This window comes from Lepisosteus oculatus, chromosome 16 (genome assembly GCF_040954835.1).
Source record: "Lepisosteus oculatus isolate fLepOcu1 chromosome 16, fLepOcu1.hap2, whole genome shotgun sequence".
Lineage (NCBI taxonomy): Eukaryota > Metazoa > Chordata > Actinopteri > Semionotiformes > Lepisosteidae > Lepisosteus > Lepisosteus oculatus.
The window spans coordinates 411,321-433,664 of NC_090711.1; the positions used below are offsets into that span (position 1 = coordinate 411,321).

At 45.6% G+C, this 22,344-nt stretch overlaps 1 protein-coding gene across 1 annotated transcript in view; it reads right to left on the bottom strand.

Moving 5' to 3' along the window:
• The window catches only part of LOC102697455 (serine/threonine-protein kinase 4), a 29,075-nt gene extending 7,435 nt beyond the window's left edge, over positions 1 to 21,640 (bottom strand). Inside the window, exons 1-11 of the mRNA XM_006639673.3 lie at positions 21,497 to 21,640; positions 21,163 to 21,367; positions 16,255 to 16,335; positions 14,760 to 14,888; positions 14,200 to 14,314; positions 13,901 to 14,065; positions 13,188 to 13,355; positions 12,458 to 12,595; positions 11,918 to 12,046; positions 11,315 to 11,504; positions 3,475 to 3,617 (exon numbers count right to left, since the gene is read on the bottom strand). Coding sequence (XP_006639736.1) covers positions 3,475 to 3,617; positions 11,315 to 11,504; positions 11,918 to 12,046; positions 12,458 to 12,595; positions 13,188 to 13,355; positions 13,901 to 14,065; positions 14,200 to 14,314; positions 14,760 to 14,888; positions 16,255 to 16,335; positions 21,163 to 21,197 — 1,293 coding nt within the window. The 5' untranslated portion in view covers positions 21,198 to 21,367; positions 21,497 to 21,640. The remainder of the gene's footprint in view (positions 1 to 3,474; positions 3,618 to 11,314; positions 11,505 to 11,917; positions 12,047 to 12,457; positions 12,596 to 13,187; positions 13,356 to 13,900; positions 14,066 to 14,199; positions 14,315 to 14,759; positions 14,889 to 16,254; positions 16,336 to 21,162; positions 21,368 to 21,496) is intronic.
• Between the last annotated feature and the right edge of the window lie 704 nt (positions 21,641 to 22,344).

Here is a 22,344-nt window from a genome sequence, read left to right on the forward strand (position 1 = left end):
CTTTGTTGATTATTTTCATGATTGGCTGAAATGGAAACCTGACTTTCTTCAGCACGTGCTTATTATCTCCCAAGAGAAAAAAAAACATCCAAAAAATGTTTATCATCATAAAAACCTTGAACATCAGAATTAATCTGCACAATGCTGCTTGGAAACCTGGAACAGCCACTTCAGCTCATCCCCACGTCACAGGGGAGCCCAGAGTTCCTATCAGTCTCCAGACCTCCACTCCTAATGGAGGAATGTGCTGAAGGAACTGGGGGGCAATGATTATTTTTCTAGAATTAAATCCTTGGACAATTTCAAGGGTGCATCATAGCTTAACCGGTGAGAGGGGTGGTGAATAGTCACTTACAAAATGACACAAAAGTTATTGATGCTATAATCCTCCCCACTCACAGCTCTAAGTCTTCCTCAGCTACTGTTGTAAATGAAGGATACTATGCCAGAGCATCCTCTTTCTGATTCTCGTCATGATGGAACCAGATGTCCTAACCAGCGAATATCTTGAAGAAACAATGGTCATTACACATCTAATGGACCTGAAACACTATTAAATCTGAAACTGCTTTGGGACATCTGGAATGAGGATCACCAGAAAGCATCTAAAAAGTAGTCCAAAAACTGTGAAGACACGCAATAAAATCATCCTGCAAAGAGCAATGCCTCATCTCCACTGCAGACACAGCTGGGCTCGGGTTCCAAGGCCTTGCCCAGCCCATTTAAAAAACGTTCTTGTCCAGTGGCGTCATGATGCAGAAGCTAAGGGACGGTACTGTGGCACTTTTTAAAGAAAGACATAGTAGAAATAAATGCAGGAAAAAGCACCCTTGACAACAGGTGCTAAAAAAATGTGGAGAAAAACATTGCTAGTTTTCTTTCATGGTTTTAGTGTGGTAAACACTGTAGGATACTACAACTATTTTGCATCCTAGACATCCTAGGACCTCACATGGACACTCAACACCTCCAGTCTCATCGAGAAGGCACAACAGCAGCTGTACTTTCTGAGAAGGCTGAAGAAAATCCACGGATCCTCACCAACTTCTACAGACGGACGGTGGAGAGCATACTGACCAGCTGCATCACAGTCTGGTACAGCAACTGCACGATATCCGACCGTAAGGCACTGCAGCGGGTTGTCAAAACTGCCCAACACATCATCGGCAGTGCCTTACCATTCATCCAGGAAATCTACAACACCAGGTGTCTGAAAAAAGCCACCAAAATTATGACTGACTCCACTCACCCCAGTCACAACTTGTTTGTCCCCCTACCATCTGGTAGAAGGTTCCGGACGCTACAGTCGTACTCAACAAGACTCCGAAACAGCTTCTTCCCCAGAGCAAGCTGGTGACCCTCCCCACTCCCACCCTCCAAATTATGATCTCTCCTCACTTTTTCCTGCACCCACAACTACTGTACTCCTACACCACTACATACACCATACCTCTGCCATACTTGAACTTAAAACTGTACTTGATTGTACTTGTAATAATTGATAATTGCTGTGTTATTTTGCTCTGTTTGTGTACTAATGTTACAGATTTGATGGGGAGAGTACTTTCACAGTTTTTAATACAAAATATAAAATTAAATCAAATGAATATGAACAGTGACTTTAATATAAATGCAACCAAAACACCAATCCCAGCGGCTATAGCACCAAAATGGCCTCCTTTCACAACACACAGACCGTTGGATCTGTTTTTTATACCTATACCTTGCCTATACCTTGCCTTTTCAAAACAGATTCACTAATCAAATCTGACTCTTTATATAACTTTATAATGAAAAGCATTCAGTGGAAGCAACAAGAACCTTCTTCCTCTGGTGGCTTCACATCTAGATCTTTGTGAAGCTCTTGGTACTAAAAAATGTGTGAAACTGTTAAATCAATCAATTTTACCAGAGTATGTGGTAAAACTGCACATCCAGCTTTGACTAACTTTATTGACAAGTGAATCAAATATCCCATTTCTGTGCATCACGACTAAAATGTCTAAAAGTAACTGAATCCGAGCATCAGTAATACATTCTGCCTGCATGCTGCTCTGTAGACACAAGGAAAAAATGTAATTCACATCGAGTGCTTGTGGACGAAGCTATAAGAATAGAGCACACTGTTACACTGTTTTTAGCTGTCTGTATTAGATAATGTGCAACTCCTAATATTCACCAGTGCTTGTCTTAAAATGAGCACAAAATGTATTCTAAATGCATTTCAGAGTGTCACTATGACATTTGATTTAATACAGAATCATGCACACTGTAAAATATAAGGCAATTTTAGATATGAAGTACAAAGAGCTGTAGTTAGACATGGATGTGAACAACATTTTGAAGAATCAATGTTCCAAATCAAAAACAAAACAGATTGAAAGGGAATCAACCCCATTTAGAAAGAAAACAATTATTTCCTTCTCCGCTTCAAAGTTTAGTTTAATTTAGTTTTTAAAAAGTGTGTTCGATTTAACATTTAAAAGCTGGAAGGTCCTTAACACAAGCAACGTGTTACAGTCTGACTGTGACACTTCTCCCTCATAAGCTGATATTAGAATTTCATAAAAATAAAGAATGGATTTTCTTCTTGAGCCCAAGTAAAATATTCCACATAGACAGGCCAAAATAGTAATAAAATAAAATAAAAAGTGCATACTGACTTATTGAAACCAAGATTAAAACTAATTTAGACATTAAAAGCTTTAGTGAAAAAAATAGGTCTTTAAGCGAGTTTGAGGACGTCTATGGCACCAGTCTCAACAGAGCTGGTGCTGACGGGCTCCAGCTCTGCCATCCTTGTCTGGTCACACCTGTCTCCCAGGCTCAGTGCTACTTTCCTCATGGCCAGAAGTGACAGACAGCTGCTCACTTCAAACCAGTCTTGGGGGAAGTTTCAGTTTTCTTGGAATCAGAAGAGGAGCTGGAGCCATTAATAAGGACTGGAAACTGGGACTGCTAATTGTAAGCTGTTTCAAACAAGGCTGTCTGGAGCACTTGTCCAGCACCAGGCTAAAATAAGAAACTGAGAGAGTAAGCGGAACTGGGATGTGCTGGCTGTTCGAGCACCAGGCAGGACTGACAGGCGGCATGACACACCTTGCCTGGCAGACAACTGTCAGAGCGCGTTAGCAGTGCTGAGCGAAGCAAACACAAAAACAAAGACAAGATGAAAAAGGAGCAAACACCCACAGCCAGATCAATCATCTGGCTGCTGAGCCATGACTTTGGAGACCCACTGTCCTCCCACAGCCCTTTACCTTCAAACCACGGCATTCACTGGCTACTGAGCTGCTCTGGAGAAAGCCTGGACACACTGAACACAGCTCCTACACCCTCTCTCTGCCCCCATATCAGATGCTTAGGTGTAGCCACCAGGCTAACATCAGGTTACAGAAAAACCCCAAGACCCGAGCTGCCCCCTTGGCAACACAGAGTCACAGGTCCAAACAGCACGACCTCTCAGGTACTCACCACCTCCAGGTCGCCCTCTGCTGGCAGCTTCCTGCTGTCCGAGGACCCGCTGCCCGTGCCACTCTGGCTGTTCGCCTCCTTCTCCTTCTGCTCGAAGTACTCCAGGAATGACGGCTTGGCTGACTGCACGGTCTCATCTCTCCCTGCGGAAGGAACAGGAAAGGAAGATTTGTTTTACTCCCTGCGCTTGCGTCAATGATACTCCTTACATTACAAATGTGATGGCTGGAGGGTGCTTGATTGTTATAAATTTTGAAATGTTACAGGCTTTGCAACTGGGAAACCATAAATAAGGAGTAAAAGAAGCCACAGGGAATATTGTCTGTGTTGTGGCTGCTTGAGGACACTCAATACAGTTATGGGTACTTTCAACACCAAGGGCCTCCAGGCCTTCCTTCTATTTTAGGCTCAGACCTTTCAGGACCAGTCTCTGCTTGGCGCTCATACAGCACAAATAAATTTCAAATTAAAATTTACCCGAAGTTTTTGGCATCCGTTTAAAATGCTAGTGTGGCACCCGTGGGCCAGGTGCAGTCTTATTTATTTGTCATCCTGCTTGAGCGCCCCATCCCCCTTCTATTCAATTTAGTTAAAAAGGTCTTCGCTAAAGAAATGTGACTGTGGGGCAGGGTGAGGAGCAGGAGCAAAATGTGTTACATATTCCTCGGTATATTTGGATTTATGAATGTTGCGCCTAACGGGTAATAAATTGGTACAAGAAACTCAATGCCTGTGAAAAAAAGCACTGTAACACTAACTGTTCAATTTCACACTCCTGTGAGCAGAGGTCAGAAGTTAATAAATACTGCTCCTGAAATAGCAGGAAAGACACAACGCCAATCTATTGACTTCAGGCTGAGACTAAAATACACAGCAACAGAAGGGGTAGCTGCCAAACCCTCAGCAAAGGCTTTGTTTGTCCTGCCTTCACAGTTTAGAGCGATCCCCTTCACCTGTGACTGGCACTAATTCAAGGTTTTATAAAGATCCTGGAAGAGCCATGGTGTGTCCTGAGTCACAGACTGGGGAAGAGATGAAAATTACAGAGCAGCAGACCCCCTAATGGGAGACGAGCACCCTCTCGAACGGCACCGTTAATCTCCCGAGCACTTCTGCTCGATAGCTGCTCTCGGGGTCAGAGCAGTGAAGCGTAGCTTATGTCGGAGGGAGCTGCTCAGTCCGGACCGCCCAACACAGGACAGTGGAGTGACTGAATTCCATTCCCTGCCGTCCACACATCCCTCAGCCACTTGACCACTGGGTAGACTACGCTTACAAAGGCAGTGAACAGTGTACGGACAGATTTCCAGTGATTATACCATGAACACGCCTTGACTTGCCAGGAAAGTGAGAAAGCAGATGAACTAAAGCTATTTGTCTCTACTTCAGCAGAACTGCAATATCACTATTTTAACTGCATCAAATACAGACCATATTCTGTGTCCAAAAGACTGCCACTTGCACGGCAAGTTTCACGTACATTTTGCAGTATACATCTGACAGAGCAATTTCCCTGTACCTAACTTCACTATGCTCTGCTCGTATAACAGTGCACCACACGTCTGCTGTAACAATAGCAGAGACTCGAGTGAAGATGAAACTGCATGTCCCGGACACAGCACTGCAGCGGGAGAGAGAGGACGCCTTGCCTGGGCATCACCTGGGACTGAGCCGCTGCACAGAGCAATACATAATTAAAACTGTTATGTTAAATGTTTCCTCCTCCTTCCCACTTAAAAAGGGCCAAATGTATCCCAAAGGGATGTTTAAAGAGAAAAGGCCTCCAGGATAGATGTACACAAAGCCACAGCTTTAGACAACGCCAGAGAGGTCATGTCCTCTAAATAACTACAGGCAGAGTTTCTCCAAGGTACAACCCCATCACAGTCATCATCACAGCCATTTGAGGGCTTTATAATTACTGCAAACACAAAACTTTACCCATTACAAATTGCATGTTTTTTTAATTCTTACAAAGCACTTTTTCCTCTTAAGTTTTAAATAGATCACAGTGCAATCAGAAAAGAATAAAGTCTTACTTATTTATAATCTTTAGTTACAGAATCAACACATGCTCTCTTTCTTATGATTAATTCATAAGACTTTAAATTATTAAGCCATTTCAATCCAATTCAGATTAAAAAAAAACAATTGCATGTTTCATACAGGGGAAAAAATAAATCACCACATTATGCAAATCTATAACAAGGGGCTCAGTGCACTCGGCAGGCTTTTATTCTGTGACAAAGGTAATCATTCTTAAGATTACAAAGACAGGAAGCTGTGATGAAATGATCCCCGTCTATATTAATAACAATCTGCCACCTGTCACTGCAGCCTGATAAATGAGACTGTGCACGTACTGTATATCAGTTGCCGCTCCCAGTTGCATACTTGTGAAAGGACTTCGGGAACAATCTCTGCAAAGCCCTGTCTTTCAGCAAGAGGCTGGCGAGGAGACGAATTACTCCCTCTACACTGCCTTGTCCTCACAGGACACTCTTTACAGTCCAGGCCTATCTTCTGTACAGCTCTGCCAGGCCAGGGAGGTGGACTGGCTTCCCACAGTACAGTATATGTATGCGAGGTGTTTCCCATACCAGGGCGGGGCAATTCCACTTCATATGTTACTCCACTTTTTCTGTTTCAACAGTCCACTAGTCTATTGATCATTACATGATGACTATAAGCACCTTCATGACAGCCGGGAGACTAAAATACATATTGATAGGTAACAACAAGATTAAAAACTCTGACACAACGAGGGACTCAGAGGCTGATCCTCAGACACACCCACGCCCTGTCCAGGACAGACAACACAGTTCGGTTAAAACGAAGGCCTTGCAAACTGGGAGCATGTTCATTCTTTTCAGTTTTCCCCTGGGAATGGACTCAAGTCCGTGCGCGAGTCTGGCAGCAGCGCACGCCTGCACGAAGATGCCAGATCTGTTGCTTGCAGCTGGCAGGGTAGTGCAGAATGCGATACCCAGCCAGCAGACCCTGTGTCACTGCAACCCATTGAAACACCACTATCGCAGTCCTGCCGTCTCAGACATCAGCCGGAGGCCGGAGATACTGAAGCGCAAAGCAGGGAAGAAGAGAGCAGTGCCAACATTAATAATTCACCGGCTCCGCAGTGCAGCCCAGGGCAAGGCCTCTCAAAACTTTCTTCCATGACTTTTCGGTTTTCATGGACAATTAAATGAACTAAAAGAACAGCAGCGGAAAGAGAGACCTAGTCGGGTGAGAGGTGCGCTAAAGGAAACGCTATTTCAATTATTTAAAAACCCCTAACAAAATGTTTTAAAAGCGGTTGTGGAGTGATCCCACTGGCCCAGAAGGCACACTGCAGACTGCGGAAATAAATCCGAGAAGTTAAATAAATTCTCCCCGAGGTCAGCAGAATAAAAAGCTACTGTATCGGTCTTTTAATAATCACAGGTAATCTCCACTGTGGCCAGTGAGCTGGAACTCTGTGCAATTGCTGTCCTTCCCTGGAGCGCCAGCATGACACTTAGAGGAGCATTTTCAAGACACGATTCTGTCCAAGCACCCTCCATCTCAAATTGTGCTCAGCTTCTTTGTTTACTCTATAAAATCTTTTTCCTCATCCTGGGAAGAAACGTTTTCCATGTAGTTTAAGCTTTTATCTCTCGAATATGGATGAATGCGACAGATGAGTCTGGACTATCCTAGAAGTTCAGAGCTGTCTGGGTTTTATTCTGTCAAGACAGGCGGAGAGATATCTATTAATTGTCTGATTAGCTCAAGCAATAGATCATCACAGCTGTTATACAGCTGCTTGCAATATGAAGGAGGAAGATTTACACAACAGCCTGTACCAGGGGTAATTTACACTGATATAGCATCACAAAAATTAGCAGACAAATGTCTATAAGCAGAGAGGGCATTTTTGCAAGGGGTGTTGAGAAGAAAGGCCTTCTGGGCAGTGAGCAGTGCTGCGCAAGGCGAGATAAACACCATCAGTAATGATATGCCAGACAGGAGGCCAGGCACAGGGTGAAAATCACCTCTACACAGTTCTTACCAGCCAACACTGCTTATTTCTCAAATGCCACTGTCCTCACTTGTAGAGTTTTGTTTAAAGCTCAAGTCCCCTTCTCTTGCTGGTATACATGCCAATCCTCTTGTGATCAATACAAGTATGTAAATATGTAAAAATCACCTACAGGATTGAGTATACATGGAGGTCTTCATCAAGGAGAAGAGAATGCAGACCGCACATCCAAGCAGCATCAGAGTTTTTGCTTGTTATTTGCTTCAAGCAATAGAGACCAGCTTCATCGCCTTGTGCTCAAGTGGGTTTTTGCAAAGCAACCTCCAGTCTCCCACAGGCAAGCAGATAAGGTCTGATGGGTAATTCTCACGTTCCTCCAAGAGAGCCTGGTTCTTTCCTTACTAAACGCTGCCATCTCCCCAACACGGATGGCCCATGATAGAAGCAGCAGCAGAGTGGAACATGTTGTGTCCTTCAGAACAGATTATTTAGTCAATGCTTAATGTCAGATACGAAAAACCTTTTTCTAGTTTTAACTGCTCACGCTGCTCAGAGGACAGTAAAGTCAAGATGAAAAGAGACTTCACCTTTTTCACACACTGAGGTTTCTGTGCAAACCTGCCAAGAGTTTGTCATCCCCAATCATAGCCATAACACTCACCTGAACATGAGAACATAAGCTAATTTGACAGCGACAACAAGTCCTCAAGATTAGCAAAGCCCAAATGAGTAAAACTGAATTTTTGAAGACTCCACTGTGTCAAAGTCAACAGCATGATTTGGCAACTCATATCACCCGCAATTACAAAACAGGAAACCTTCTCATACTGATAAATGCGACCATTCAGAGCATGAATACGACAGTGAGCCCTGTTCCTTGCTACATGCACATAGAAGACACGCAGACAAACACGCTACAGGCAACTAGATGAAGAGACTCAACCTGCAGAGAGGCACTGCCACAAGACTCACATTCTGGATCAGTCTACCTAGTTGAAGTCAGTACGTGTTGTGTTGGGTCATCTCAGACAAATCTGTCTGTCAAAGAGGAGAGGACCATGCTGTAGTGCTGAGTGGCAGCATGTTTCTGCAGCACTGGAAAGCACAACATTACGCACCCAAGGACAGACTCTACCTGGCAGCAGCACAGAGCTCCTGTCCGCTGGGGCTGAGAGGGCACTTGCTATGGCCTGCTGCAGTGATGTGCGAACTACTGAGCCCCACGGGGAACCGAGGCAGAACCGAAATCACACCCAGCAGAGATCTCCACTGCTGTCAGTCTGGACAGTGAAAAACTAAAGCAAAAGCATCTGCTAATTTCACTGCTTAACGACATTACCACAGCTTCCTGGCAGCAAGATGACACAGACGTTTAATTTCAAGAGCACCATTAGCAAAAATCAATGATTTAAGATAGTGAGAGCCCTCACAGGAAGAATACTTAGTTAAAGGTAAATGCTGAAGATTAGAATTAGAATCTAATTTGTGGACAATTTTATTTTCCTCACGTCACTTGACCTATACAAATCAAATAAATGTTTTCCATTGAAGGCTCGACAGGACCAGCGTGCTGTGAGCCTGTCGGACTGACCAGACTCCAGGGACTCACCTGGCAGTGGCTGCTCTTCTGCGCTTGATGTCCTATTTGACCAAGTGCAGTGCCCTCCAGAGGTACTGGGTCTCAGAAGTCGAAACGGCTAGTTTTGCTGTATACTCAAGCAATTCGGATTTGAGATGAAAGGATGAATGCAAGACAAAATACAGAATGTTAACTTTTATTTCTGGGTATTTCTGTTTATATATGTTGTACTATATGTTGTATAGGAATTGGGGCAACTGACTGTCAGGTGTTTCCTGGTGCACTGATTGTGCACAAATAAATGAGCTGTGAGTGTTTGGTGCTGAATTTGGCCTTTTATGAGGCCTAAGCCACTATAAAGACTGGAGAACTGTCTAAGAAAGAAAAGCAAGCAATTTGGATTGTTGTGTGCAAAACATTTGCAAAGTAGTTTGAAGTTAATTTGTCCCATGCTCTCCTAAAATGGGGGAATTAAACACAAAAAGTGGTTTTATTCCAAAATATTAAAGCATGTGCAGAAATACTCAGAAATAAAAGGTGACATTTATATACTTTTGCCTTACATTCCTTTCATCTCAAATGAGACAGCAACAATAGCCATTTTGCCAATGCACAATGTAAATCATATTGCTATCAGTGGTTCACAATGAACTATATGAAACATCCGTCCTGTGTTGCTGTTCCTGGGTGTCTATACCATATATAAATTATTTTAAATTATTATTGCTACTATATAAATGCATTGCCCTAAAAAGTGAAGTGTGTCCCCGGGAAGGCAGACAGTTAAAGCTTTGTTAATCCTTATCTGTACAAAATCCCAACCCATGTCCTGGCTCATGAAACCAAACCTGATGATTAATTAATAATTCTGGGGATGATGCCCCGGAGTAGACTGCTCTCTCTCCGCTCTGTCACAATCTTTATTTTCTAAACCTGCCACTGCAGCACTTGTGAAGTACAAATTCACCCAATATGTACTGCGCGAGTAAAATGTATTAATATCCCTCTAGTATTTTATTCTTGTCCATTAGTATTTATTTAAAAAATTTTCATCTAGTGTAAAAGTCTACATTGGGAAGAAGAGTAGAACAGAAACTTTGATGATCAACTCAATCAATGTAAATATAGACATTTATCAAAAAATAAAATCCTAAGAACTTGACTGTCCTATTGTGCTCTAGTTTTCACCTCAATAATTGACTTTGCATGTGCAGCTGAAACATCAAAACCTTTTCATCTTCCAAGTAACTGCAGGCCCGCAGTTGGTGCTCACAGCAGTGCTCTGGGCACTGGGGGTACTTTCAGTGTGCTGCTCTGAGGACACCTTGTGGACGACATTGGGAAAGCGCCATCCTGGAGAACTGGAGGCAGTCAACCACCATTTAAAACATAGTAGAGCAGATTTTAAATCACTTATTGATTCCATGTCAGACAAAACACTAAACTATTAAAGCTTTACAGGTGTTGGCCAATAGTAATTTCAAAACTCTGGGTGTATCCTCCTCATGGATCATCAATCAATTGATCTTTTTCCAACTCGTTTAAAATATCAGCAAGTTACTAACTCCTCAAATGTGAAAGTAGCAAACAAAAAACCCAAACTTATCCCAAGAGCATAAGATATTTTTTAAATAAAATCACTGAAATAATAGCACTTAAAAGCTGCTAAAGAAGGACAAGCGCAAACATGATCAAGGAGTCCCCACTCTCAGACCCAGAGCACTTCACCAGTACAAGGTGCTACAGGTGAGTGACTGAGCTGGGCAGCTATACTGAAGTTGCACCTGTTAAAATTTTGAAACTCTTTTTTCTTGTTTTAATCAAGAACCAGGAAACAAACAGACCTGGTGTTTAAAGTTGCCACTAAATCAGTACCAAACAGGTGATAATATTAAACAAACAAGACCGATATCATTGCTTAATGGTCACAGCATGGAGAGAACAATTACTGACCACCAGCGAGTTGGCTGTATGTGAAACCTTCCTCTTAACGAAAGAGTACCTCTATCACAGCATGCATGAGTAACGAAAGCATGAACATTTTTCACTGATGTTATGCAGTTATCTCAAGCTGTTTCAATTAAGGAGAGCTTGAGAAAAGAGGCTGCTTAATTAATTCCTAGTGCAGAGTCAGAGGTGGCTCAAACAGCACCTGCAGATCTGTGGCAGGTGGAAGCTACTAAAAGCCCCGAGCCCTGCTGGGAAATCCCAGGTACAACCCGCATGCCAGAAGCTGCTCTTACGCTTCATGGTGCCGGCATCTTCCTCCTCGTCTTCAGTGTTGATGACCATGGTGCCTAGCTGCGACCCCAGCGTGCCGTCACACTCAACCATCGTGCGCGAGGCGTTGCCCAGCGCTCCGGCAGCACGGATCGTGCCCGAATCGGAGGCGTTGGCGCGCACCATGGTCCCCGAGTCCACATCCTCGTCGTCCTGCCGGCAGAGAAACGGGCACTGCTCACACAGCCTCCCTTCGACTCCCACGCCCCACCCTGTGCTTCTGTGTTTATTTTCTTAAAGTCAGCAAAGAGCTTCATTCACGAGGACGTGATTGATCTGAAGTTAAGCAATGAATCTTAAGCAAATCGAATAAAAAGTGTGTGAACAGCAGAAGTTTGAACAGCAAAAAATTTGAACCGACTCAGCTCACTTTTATTTTGAAAAGCCAAATTAGTTCTCAGACACATCTTAATGAGTGCTGTTTCTGTCCTGTACTCTTCTCATAACTGTAATCTACTGCTCAAATAATCTTGCATTGCATGTCTAGCAAACCGATTTTAGCAGGGCACTCCGAGTCAAGTCTAGGCTTCGTGTGACATTGAGACACTGATGGTGACGATGCTCACCGAGTTCTCATCATCCTCCTGGTCCTGCTCCCTCTGCAGGGCCTCCTGCCTTTTCAGCTTGACATCCATGGCCTCATTGATGAGGACGCGCAGGATGGAGTTGGGCTTGGCGTTTTTTATGAATGGGTGCTGGAGGAAACAGTGTTAGGAAAACTTTGAGCTCAAGGCTGGTAACCCGGAAACATACATTTTTGTAAATGTGCTTTAAACCAAGTGATTTTTTTTTTCTTATTGCTATTGTTATTGCTTCTATTCAGCTGAGGTTTGTCCTGAAGCAAACATCTGGAACCATTACCAAGGATAAACTACACACAGTACTGTGCAATAACAGTTTTCTGTAACAGCATTAGGGAATCTACTTCTGCCATGAAACAATAATGGGGCAGGACAGCTATTGCAACAATTCTCTCCAAATGGAGCACCAGCCACATAAAAATGGAAAATAAAAACATTCAGCTAAATGCAGAGGAAGGAGCTGCTGCCAGAGGTGGCCCCTGTGCCGTGTCAGGCGGGCTGGTCAGAGGATCAGGCCCAGAGTACCTGCAGCAGCTGCGTTGCAGTGGTTCTCTGCTCAGGGTTCTTCACCAGACACTGCTTCACGAAGTCCTGGAAGGGCTCCGACCACGCCTCCGGACTGCGGAAGGTGGGAGGGGGATTCGTTGGAATCATGAAAATCGCCTGCGAGGAGAAAAGCAGATGCGTCGGTCTGATGAACACGTTAAGATTGGTGGTATTTATACGGTGATGAACGCTCTTCATTCCAAAGCATGGCAAGGCCTCTTCACTTATTGATCCTCCTGGGTGTCACACAGCTGCCAGTCTGCACCAGCAGCCACTCTGTACAGCAGATGAGGAGCATTGGGAGGAGAAGCAATAAATTATTTCACCAGATAAATTAAAGGGGAAATATTAGGGACATTAGCCAGGATGGTTTGGTTAACCCCCTGCTTTTACAGACTCTACTAAGGGACCTTCAATAACAAAGTATCCAGAAGCTCAACTTAAAATTTCATCTGACGGACGGCACCTCCTTCAACTCCGTGTCTGCTGTCACCATACTAGGGCACTGCACTGGAAATACTGGTCCAAGCTAAACAGAACCAATCAGGAACACATCTATATTAGGACAATGTTTCAATGACCTCTTTAAGGTGAGCTCTGGTGTTATAAGAGATATTATATTATTAGTTTCTAATTACAACATGGAACACCAGATGAATGCCAGTGCACATGGATGAACAGAACAGGGGCCAGATGCACGATGACCTACTCTCATAGGGTGGATGTCTGCATAGGGAGGCTTCCCTTCAGCCATCTCTATCGCGGTGATGCCCAGAGACCAGATGTCAGCCACACAGTTGTAGCCAATTTCCTGTATGACCTCAGGAGCCATCCAGAAGGGTGTCCCGATCACAGTGTTGCGCTTTGCCATGGTGTCCTAGCAGAGGAGAGGGGAGAGGGAGTCAGTGGCTGTGCAGGGGCAGCTCACTGCCATGTTCCACCAAGCTGCAGCCTCACAGTCCGCCTCCTGCAGGGCTAAAAGCTTTTCTGCGTTACAGCTGCCCTCAGGGAGTGTCCACCGTACCAAATGCTTCTTCAAAAACACTCATGAGGGACAAATGTGTTTTCACACAAGGTTAGACAGCACAGCAGAACAGGAACCCTGTTCAGCGAAAAACAAAACCTCTTTTACTTGTCAAATCCTGAACTACACTCCCTCAGTTTCAGACAGAGGAGTCAGGCTCTTTATTTCTCCAGGGTGCAAAAAAGTTGATTTGTGAAGAAGAAATGCTCTTCTCACACCAATGTTTTCCCCACATTTTCTCTCTGCAAAGATAACTTTAAAGAAATGAAACTGCATTTTGGGCTGTCAGTGGGGTGTGAAGTGGGTGTTTAGGAATTTCAGCAGCATTAACCGAACACACAGGAGCCCTGGGTGTCAGTGTACTCCTGGAACGAGTCCGGAGGTGCGACAGGCCGTACCGTCAGTTGTCCTGCCACACCAAAGTCTGCGAGCTTGGCCTGTCCTTCTGAGTTCAGCAGGATGTTTCCAGCCTTGATGTCTCTGTGGATCTTCCTCATGAAGTGCAGGTACTCCAGCCCCTTCAGAGTGGACTGCAGGATGGTGGCAATCTCATCTTCCGTTAACTGAGAGAAGGACAAGATAGAGGGCACGCATGAGAAAAGGGTAGTTTTTATATTCACATTCAGCACAGGGCTGGGGTCATAACTCATTTTCATCGGAAGGTATTAAAGGAATAAAGCAAAATAAAGCAACTAACCGTCTTATTTCTCAGACGAATGATGTCTGAGACAGAACCAGCCCCACAGTACTCCATCACGATCCACAGATCGCTGTTCTTGAAGTAACTTCCATAGTATCTCACCACATGTGGACTGCAAATACAAGAGACTTCCTTTTAGGGGAATGAATTCTGATTTACAGGCATTCAGTCATAATCCCACAGACAGTGACTTTGCACTGTTGCCAAGACATTGCCATTTAGACAAGAAAAACAATCACATCATATCTATCTAAAGAAATTTTAGAATTTTGTATCTAAAAAAAGAGAATGAAAACAGGTGAAAGGAAAAACATATTCTGGTATAAATTCACAAACCCCCTTACAATCCTCCACATACCACTGTAGGAGACACTGGGTGGTGATGGACAAAAAAAAGGTGAAATGGTACTTTTGTGCTAATAATAACCACAACAATTAATAACACGTTTTCAGCAACTGAGTTACAAAAAGCCACAAAAACAAAATCGACCTTGTGATTAGAATGCAACTGCTGAATGTGCTTGCTGTGCTTTGGGGGGAAACTAGACATTACTTACCTGTTGCACTGCTGCATTATAGAGATCTCCTTAATGATTTCCTGAAGGTCTGACTCCACAGGAACCTGCTTGATTGCCACAATCTCCCCGGTTTCTTTATAGTTAGCTTTGAACACGCTGCCATAGGACCTGGCCAACAGGAGAGAGAGGGGAAGTCAGACAGTCAGAACCCTGCTTTGCTCAGAAAGGCATCTACTTCCATTATTTAAAGGCTTCTTTCTGGAATGTTTTTCATAAGCAGCATCTCACTGTGCTTTAATTTCCCATTCTTCCTTGGACCTATTTTCCTGTGGTGCAGCTGACACCAGTGAGGGTTTTTTTTTTAATCACTCAGCTATTTCTACAAGTGAAGATGGGACATGTAGGGTTAATTCCATTATCTGTCCTAGAATAAGTGAGAATCTCTGCTGGTTTCCCCATGGATTCATGTGTCTGCTCCACTGTGCTCTGCAGCTCACAGGAACTCCCACCTCACAGCCACTTCATACACAATACAAATATTTTTTACACACTGGCAAGGAGTCTTTTAAAAACTTTTAAAAACGCCTTTAATCTGAATCATCTCTGTAGACATTGAAGAGACTAAGATCTTTCACTCATTTCTAAGTAGGTCACAAATCTCCTTTAATGAGGAATGAACCGCATTTCCCTAGAACAGCAGGTCCTCAACCTTCTCTTTCTTTGTCTTGTTTCTTGTAAAGTGACAGCTGGCGCGCAGCCAGAGTGGCGTGAGGTGGGCGTTTCCGACTCGCAGGGGAGATGCCGTCTGCAGGCAGCACGGTGCCGGAAGCCGAGAGCATGTTAAGAAACAGGAAGGACACAGCACTGCTGAACCTGAGCGGAAGAGATGGCGTGTGGCAGGCCTACTGCCTGGGGCCCCTCCTCTCTCAGTGTACAGAAATAGATGACTCTAAAGAGCAGAGTGAGGCAACTTCCACTGCACAGGCAGCAGGTGGCCTCCACACTGAATACACTGCAGTGGAGCCTGAACCCTCAGTACAGCACAGAGTAGACCTCAACACTCCCTGTACATTGCAGAGGCCCAGTTTGCAGACAGGCAGTGAGCAAGAGGCCGTCTGGGCAGTGGAAATCAGAGATGTGGAAAACAGAGATTGGATGATGTGCATTTATAAAAAAAAAAATACAAATACACATTGTAGAAAAATACCTTAGTTTCCTAAACCAGGTTTCATCAGCAGAATTAACGACAGATTGGTCACAGTTGGAAGAGGCACCCAGTGTGGAAAACTTAGAATGCTAAATAAACTACACTCTATAGGCTGGACTGCTCTGCCTTACAACTGCTTTCTCTCACCTGTGGTCGCACCAGAAAAAGAATCAAAGAAAACTGCACTCAGAACCTCAGTCTCGCACAGTCTGCAGGGCCTGACACAGACACTCAGCAGAAGGCCACCCTTTATGCCAAGGGGGTGGAGATCTTGTGTGAAAAGGGGTAACAGGGCTGGATACCAGTAAACAGCCACATGGTGCTTACCCCTCTCCCAGCTTCTCCAGGATGTCAAACACTTCCTCTGGCTGTTTGGTTAAACTGTCTTCACTCAGCCTCTTGAACTGCCTGCAGAGGAAAGAGTCAGAGAGCTGTGGGGGTGCCTTTTTTCAGGAATCCCCACAGCTTACACACAAACTAATAGCATTAAATATAACTGGCATATACAAAACAAAATCATTTAGCTGATGCCAGGCCCAAGGCAACATACAGTACAATGAACAAACAATGAAAAGACAATATGCTAAAAATACATCATGCAGAGACATTTATACAGAATACTGGTTAATGCAGCAGAACTCAAGAAGATACAATAATGTACAATAATCTCTACTACAGTATGTAGTGACACAAAAGCAATACAGCACAAGGTACAAAAAAGACAGGGAAGAGCAATGGGCTCTGGCATTGCTGGTGTGAGAGAAGGTCCCACCTTTTCAGTTTTCAAGGTTTCATAGTTTATGTGAGGATTATAGTAATCTCTTTTTTAAGTAGTGATTAAAAGGACCATTTGTCTTTTTCCCCCCATGGGCTTCCCTCACACGTAGTCCTTTGAAATCTTTCTATTCATCTGCTATGGTGCACAGCTCTTTTCCACCTGCATTTGCTTTGTCTCAATTGTTGGGTTGCTTCTGCTTTTGATGACAAAGTTTCCTTCAAAGTGATCAGTTATCTTTACAGCATTTCAAGCTGTGTTGCGTTTAAACATATGCTCGTCCTACCAACTCAAAGGGGTTACAAAGCTTAATATTAAGCAAACAGAGCTGACCGAATACAGCAATGCAGCTGCCAATCAATGAGTTTGGAAGATCAACAACAGCGATCTGAGATGAGTGTAATTATTTGACTACTCTACTGCAGGCCTTCAGCTGGGTGGCACCATCTTAGCATCTCAAGAAACCAGGTTTGCTCTGTTCTGTTCATGCCCTCTCTCCTTGCGTGCCAACACACAGGCAGATTACAGTGTCGCCCGCTACAGTGCGACTAGATCTCCAGCAGCTATCATGCGACTGTAAACTGTACTCTTACAAATATACTGGAGGCAGCCTGTTAAGAATTTCAAGAGAAAATGAGAAACCATTCCCTTCAGACCTTCAGCTGCCACACTCATTTCATTTTGTCACTCCTCGTGTTTTAGGGTGCTGATGACATAAAGGGATTTACAAAATCTACTGGATTGGAGAACCTAGATGACTGCATTTAGGGACCCCAGGACTAGAATTCATTGAACTCCTTTTTTGTGTCTTTCGCAGAACTGGAAATCTCCAGGGGGGGGGGGGAACAGACGAACGGTTAGTTCACCGGTGATGGGCATTTAAAAGAGCGAGTGAGTTAACTCTTCTTGTTGCTGGATTTAAATGGAAAGTCTCATTTCAGAACAGCCCAAAGCAGCTTTATCCCCTGTCTGTGATTACCCAGGGCAGTAACTTCCCCAGGTCTGTGAAACTTTCTGAGGCACAGCAGAGCATTCAACAGACACATTCAAGGCTCTACACTCTGTACAGAGCACCGCTGCCTGAGAACTCCCCAGGCACTGTTCTCGGAAAGCTGCGAGGCAATCTCAATGGAAAGCCTTCATGGCAATCGAGGAAGCTGACGCTTCTGCTGGGGCTGGAGGGCCCTGATAGCACAAGGCCAACGGCTGCCCCCAGGATCCCTGCCACAGCACAGAGTGGGCAGGGCTGATAAGACAGGCTCATCCTCATTGCACAATGCGTGGAGGGGCCCAGCCCCTGGCGCAGACCACACCCCTGTGTCACCGATAAGGCAGAAGATGAGGGGAGAAGACAAGGCCGTCTCCTGCGGGAAAGGGCTAAACTCCTGTCCTGTCCTGCAGACTGGTGGGACTCCGACAGCCGCTTGTCTTTCCGGGGTATGACGCCTGGGGAGGGGTGGGAGCACAGGACAGCACTGCGCTGCGGTCTCCCCCCAAGGAGCTAGAGGACCCCAAGCACCTCAATGTCTGTCTCAGAGAAAACAAACATTTTGAAGTGGTTTATAGCATTTTCTCTTTCAGGTATTCAACAGCATTTAAAAACCCCCGGTTATATACTTTTTACACTTTTTAAAATCCCCTTTATGTATTTTGATCACTTCCTATCTTTGATCTCCCTGTCGAACCCCAGAGGCTGACTCAGCTCTGACAGCCTTGCTGCAGCATGCAGAGAGCTGAGGTGGGGGGGGGGGAGAGACGAGGGGGAGAGCGTCCGGGAGCCGGAGCCCGTCGGCGCGTGCGGAGCATTCCAGTGCAGGAGTGCAAGCAGGGACTGGCCCGGGACAGCCAGCCGCGCTCCCCGCCGCCCACAGGAGCCAGCAGCTCTCGGCACCCTCGCCAGAGCAGAGGCAGACAGCGAGCATTTCCCAGTGCTGGTGATGGCAAGGGGCCTGCTTTCAGTCTCCACTTCCATAACCCTTAATCTGCCAGTGGGCCAAACAGAGCAGAGGTCTCCCAATTACTCCACTTAGCACGATTTATCCAAGGTGACCTTTCGGAAATTAGGGGATGACCTATACACAGTGCTTTTCACAGATCGGCAGCAACATAAGGCACCTGGTGGTCTGAGCATCTTTAACCAACTGAAGTCTCTGCAAAAGATTCCCGGGCAGCTCTTCAGCACAGCCAGAGCTCCTTTCCTTCTGTAATCAACATACTAAGAACCATGCAAACACACAAAGAGAGGCTTGTGCCACCAGATCGCAACAGATCGGACTGGGGGGCCTTGAGTTTGTCTTTCCCTGAAGCAGAACTTAAGAGAAACCGATTGGTTCCTAAACACACCGGACACCCCACTAAGCAAAAGGCATCCCACATCATTTCCTAATTTCCTCTTCAAGCACAACGACTCCAACCTCGAGACCGACGTGTCTCAACCACCCAGGAGAGCAGAGAAACTCTGGCATAAGTCAAAAGCCCTTCACATTAAAGAGGAAGCTACAAAAAATTCCTGCCCTGGTTTAAACCAGGAGTTTCAGAAACATTTCTCTCAAATCTGCGGCCGGTTCAATTTCACAACAGCGTAACACGCAGAGCTGGTCTGCACATCAACATCTTGAGTGAGATTACTGGTAATCTGTACTGTCTAAGCCATCATGGTCGTCCATTTCTTACTCAATTTACTCTGTTACTCATTCCTACAGCCATTTTTCTGTTATACAAAATGATGGAAAGACATACCCCAACTTTTAAAGACAGAACAGCAGAAAACTCCTTTAAAGCATTCCTGACCCCTCTCTAAGATCCGGACACAAAGACAGACATGTTCTGTAGCTCCATGCAACAGAAACAGCAAAAAATAACATTCCCTTTTTCTCCATTTAAATTTGAAGTCTGACAGCGCACAAACGGTTAATTTACAGCAGGCACACGAACGGGAAGAACGTGTACAGCGATACATTTTCACAGCAGAAGGACTACTTCTGCAATTCTAACACCAGGCTACTGCGACATCCCTCGACTGCCTGTGTCCCAGGCTAAAGGGCACAACCAGAATCTGGGGGACAATCTTCAGGTACAGTCAGTGCAGAGGAACCCTGGCTGCTTGTCACCGTGCCAGTGTTCCCAGAACACTCCTGCTGACTCCTGACACGATGCCGGCCATTAAAACAGAAACACCCAGGTCACGTACCATACAGTGGGGAGCCAAAGACCTGCAGGGCTACAGCTTGTGAGCACAGAGCGCACAGCTTTGCTCCCATCAAAACTGTTTATGTAGTATTGATACTGAAAGAGTCCAGGCTGATGGGGCTTTGTGTTATTTGAGATTGAGCCAGATGGAGCCAGTGTGCTTGTGCATGATTTCTGTTACAAACAGGTGGGTCTCTAGACTGTCTTACAGCAGGGCTCTCCAACCCTGGTTCTAGAGACCCCAGTCCAATCTGTATTCTGTCAATTTTACCTTGAAGGACAAAATTAAGAGAGTTTCCGCAATAGAACAAGTTTTCTTTCAACTTTTGATCACTCAGTTTTTGGAATCAACTACTATACAGTACAACATAGTACATGTCTAATATACGTCTTACAGGCCACCTTAAATCTCACTTCTTTTAAAGGAATACACACAGATCATTGATCAATTAAGCAAGTAACGTGCTCAGCAAAGGGTATAGGAATCTGGCAGCATCTTTGGATGCTGATTGGTATTTTGATTTTTGTTTCCAATCATTTCTGAATTCATTTAACAATTCACTGGTTGAACTGATAAAAACGGGACCGGTGCAGATTATAGAAGGTGATGGCTGTCTAGGACCAGGGTTAGAGACTAGCTGAACTGCCTTCCAGCGAGACTCGAGGCTTCATCTGGTTTACTTCTGACAGCTCACTGCATTTCCTGCTTTAAAAAAAGTTTGTTGCGCTTCCGTGTTGGGGACAACACATGCCCTCATACCGCTAACAACAGTCAAATTCAGTCACGTCTCCTGCGCGGACCTCGGACTGAAACCGCACAGTTTTCACACACGAGTTTACACTTCAACCCGCTCCATCACACTCGGTGACAGACCGGTCCTATAAGGTACACAAACCAGAAGAAGACTCCAGCTGCTGCGGATGTCAGTTTCCGTATTTCTGCCGAGACACAAGCGCAGCTGCTGTGACTAACGCACTTCCAGACAGGGGAGGCAAAGATGCCTTCGGCTGTTCTGAAACAAGACTTTTCGTCTAAATCCAGCAACAACACGAGTTAATCGCTCTTTTAAATGCCCATCGCCGTTGAACTAACGAAAAGGCCAACATCGTCCGTTTCCCCATGGAGAGTCCCGGCGCAGCGGGAGTTCCCATTTCTAGAAAAGCAAGCACCTGGCCATCCTTTCAGGCAGGAACGGGCGCGGTGGGCAGCCCGATACTGGGCAGCTTTGCCCCGACAGGGCCTGTGCCCCCCTACGGGTGTGAGCGCCTACCTGCGCGGGTGCTGCCGGAGCTGCACCGTCTCCATGGTGGCCGGGCTCTGCGCTCCTTCCGCCCTCGTGCTGCTTCACCCGCCGCGCACACGGAGCGCGGATGAGCCGAGCCCGTCAGGCGGCGCGCGAGGCTCGGGGCACCGGCTTCCCTCGCGGCGGCTCGCTATTGTCTCGCAAGCCGCGCGGCGCTTCCCTCCAGCCCCGGCTGCAAAAAAAACACACAATAAAGCCCCCGACAGCTGCTTTTAAGCGCTTTTAAGCTCCATCTCCCAGCTGCAGCTCCGCTCTCGGCTTGTGTCACCGGCTGGCTCGACGTCCCCCGTCTCCCACTCACTTGCTCGCTCAGTTCCCCTGCAGTTTCTCGCCCGAGTCTGAACTCTTTCTTTCTCCGTCCTTCCGCCTGCCTGACAGCTGAGACAGGAAACCTGCCCACGGGTGCTCGGCAGGCGTGGGGCGGGCCGTCTGGGGACAGGACACAGCCGCACCGCCGCAGTGGGGCGGGTAGGGGGCGCTGGTCCCGGGGCTGAGGGCTGCAACACCTGACTCGTGTGCAGCGCGCCCATTAGCGGATGGTCGCCAGTAATACCGCGAAGCCACGAGGTGTGGAAGAATCTTAAATGACTTGACTAAAGATTCTGTTGCTGAAAGCAAGATGCTCTGCTTGCCAGCTCGTACCTTACAAGGTTACAGCTGTACTTAGTATCACAGAGAAGTGCACTGTCTTGAATTATTTTGCAGAAAACGTTATACAATGTATTTGTCAGGCTTTGCCCAAACAAAACAATACACAGACTGCACTACTGAAAAGCATCTCTTACTTCAGCCAATCATTTCAAGTCTCTTAATCTTAATTGTACATTATCAGTGCCAGCAGAACTCCGTAGCAAGTTGGAACCCAAGTCATGATGTACCACAAGAAACAAGTTCAGAAACAAGTTCTCCTGGTCCTACAGAGTCCTTCCATACAGCCCAACTAACTACTGGGACCAACACCCGCAGAGTTAAACAGTAAAACCACAGAGGGGTTTCCATTCTGCGTGTCGGTAGCCTCAGGGACCAGCAGACTCTCGTGTGGCTCCAGACAGGCCTCCAACACACCCTCTGTTTTCTTGTTCTTGTGATCCAGTCTGTGCTAAAGATGCCAAAAAAGGGCACCGACAAAGATAATCTCACTCCTGGGAG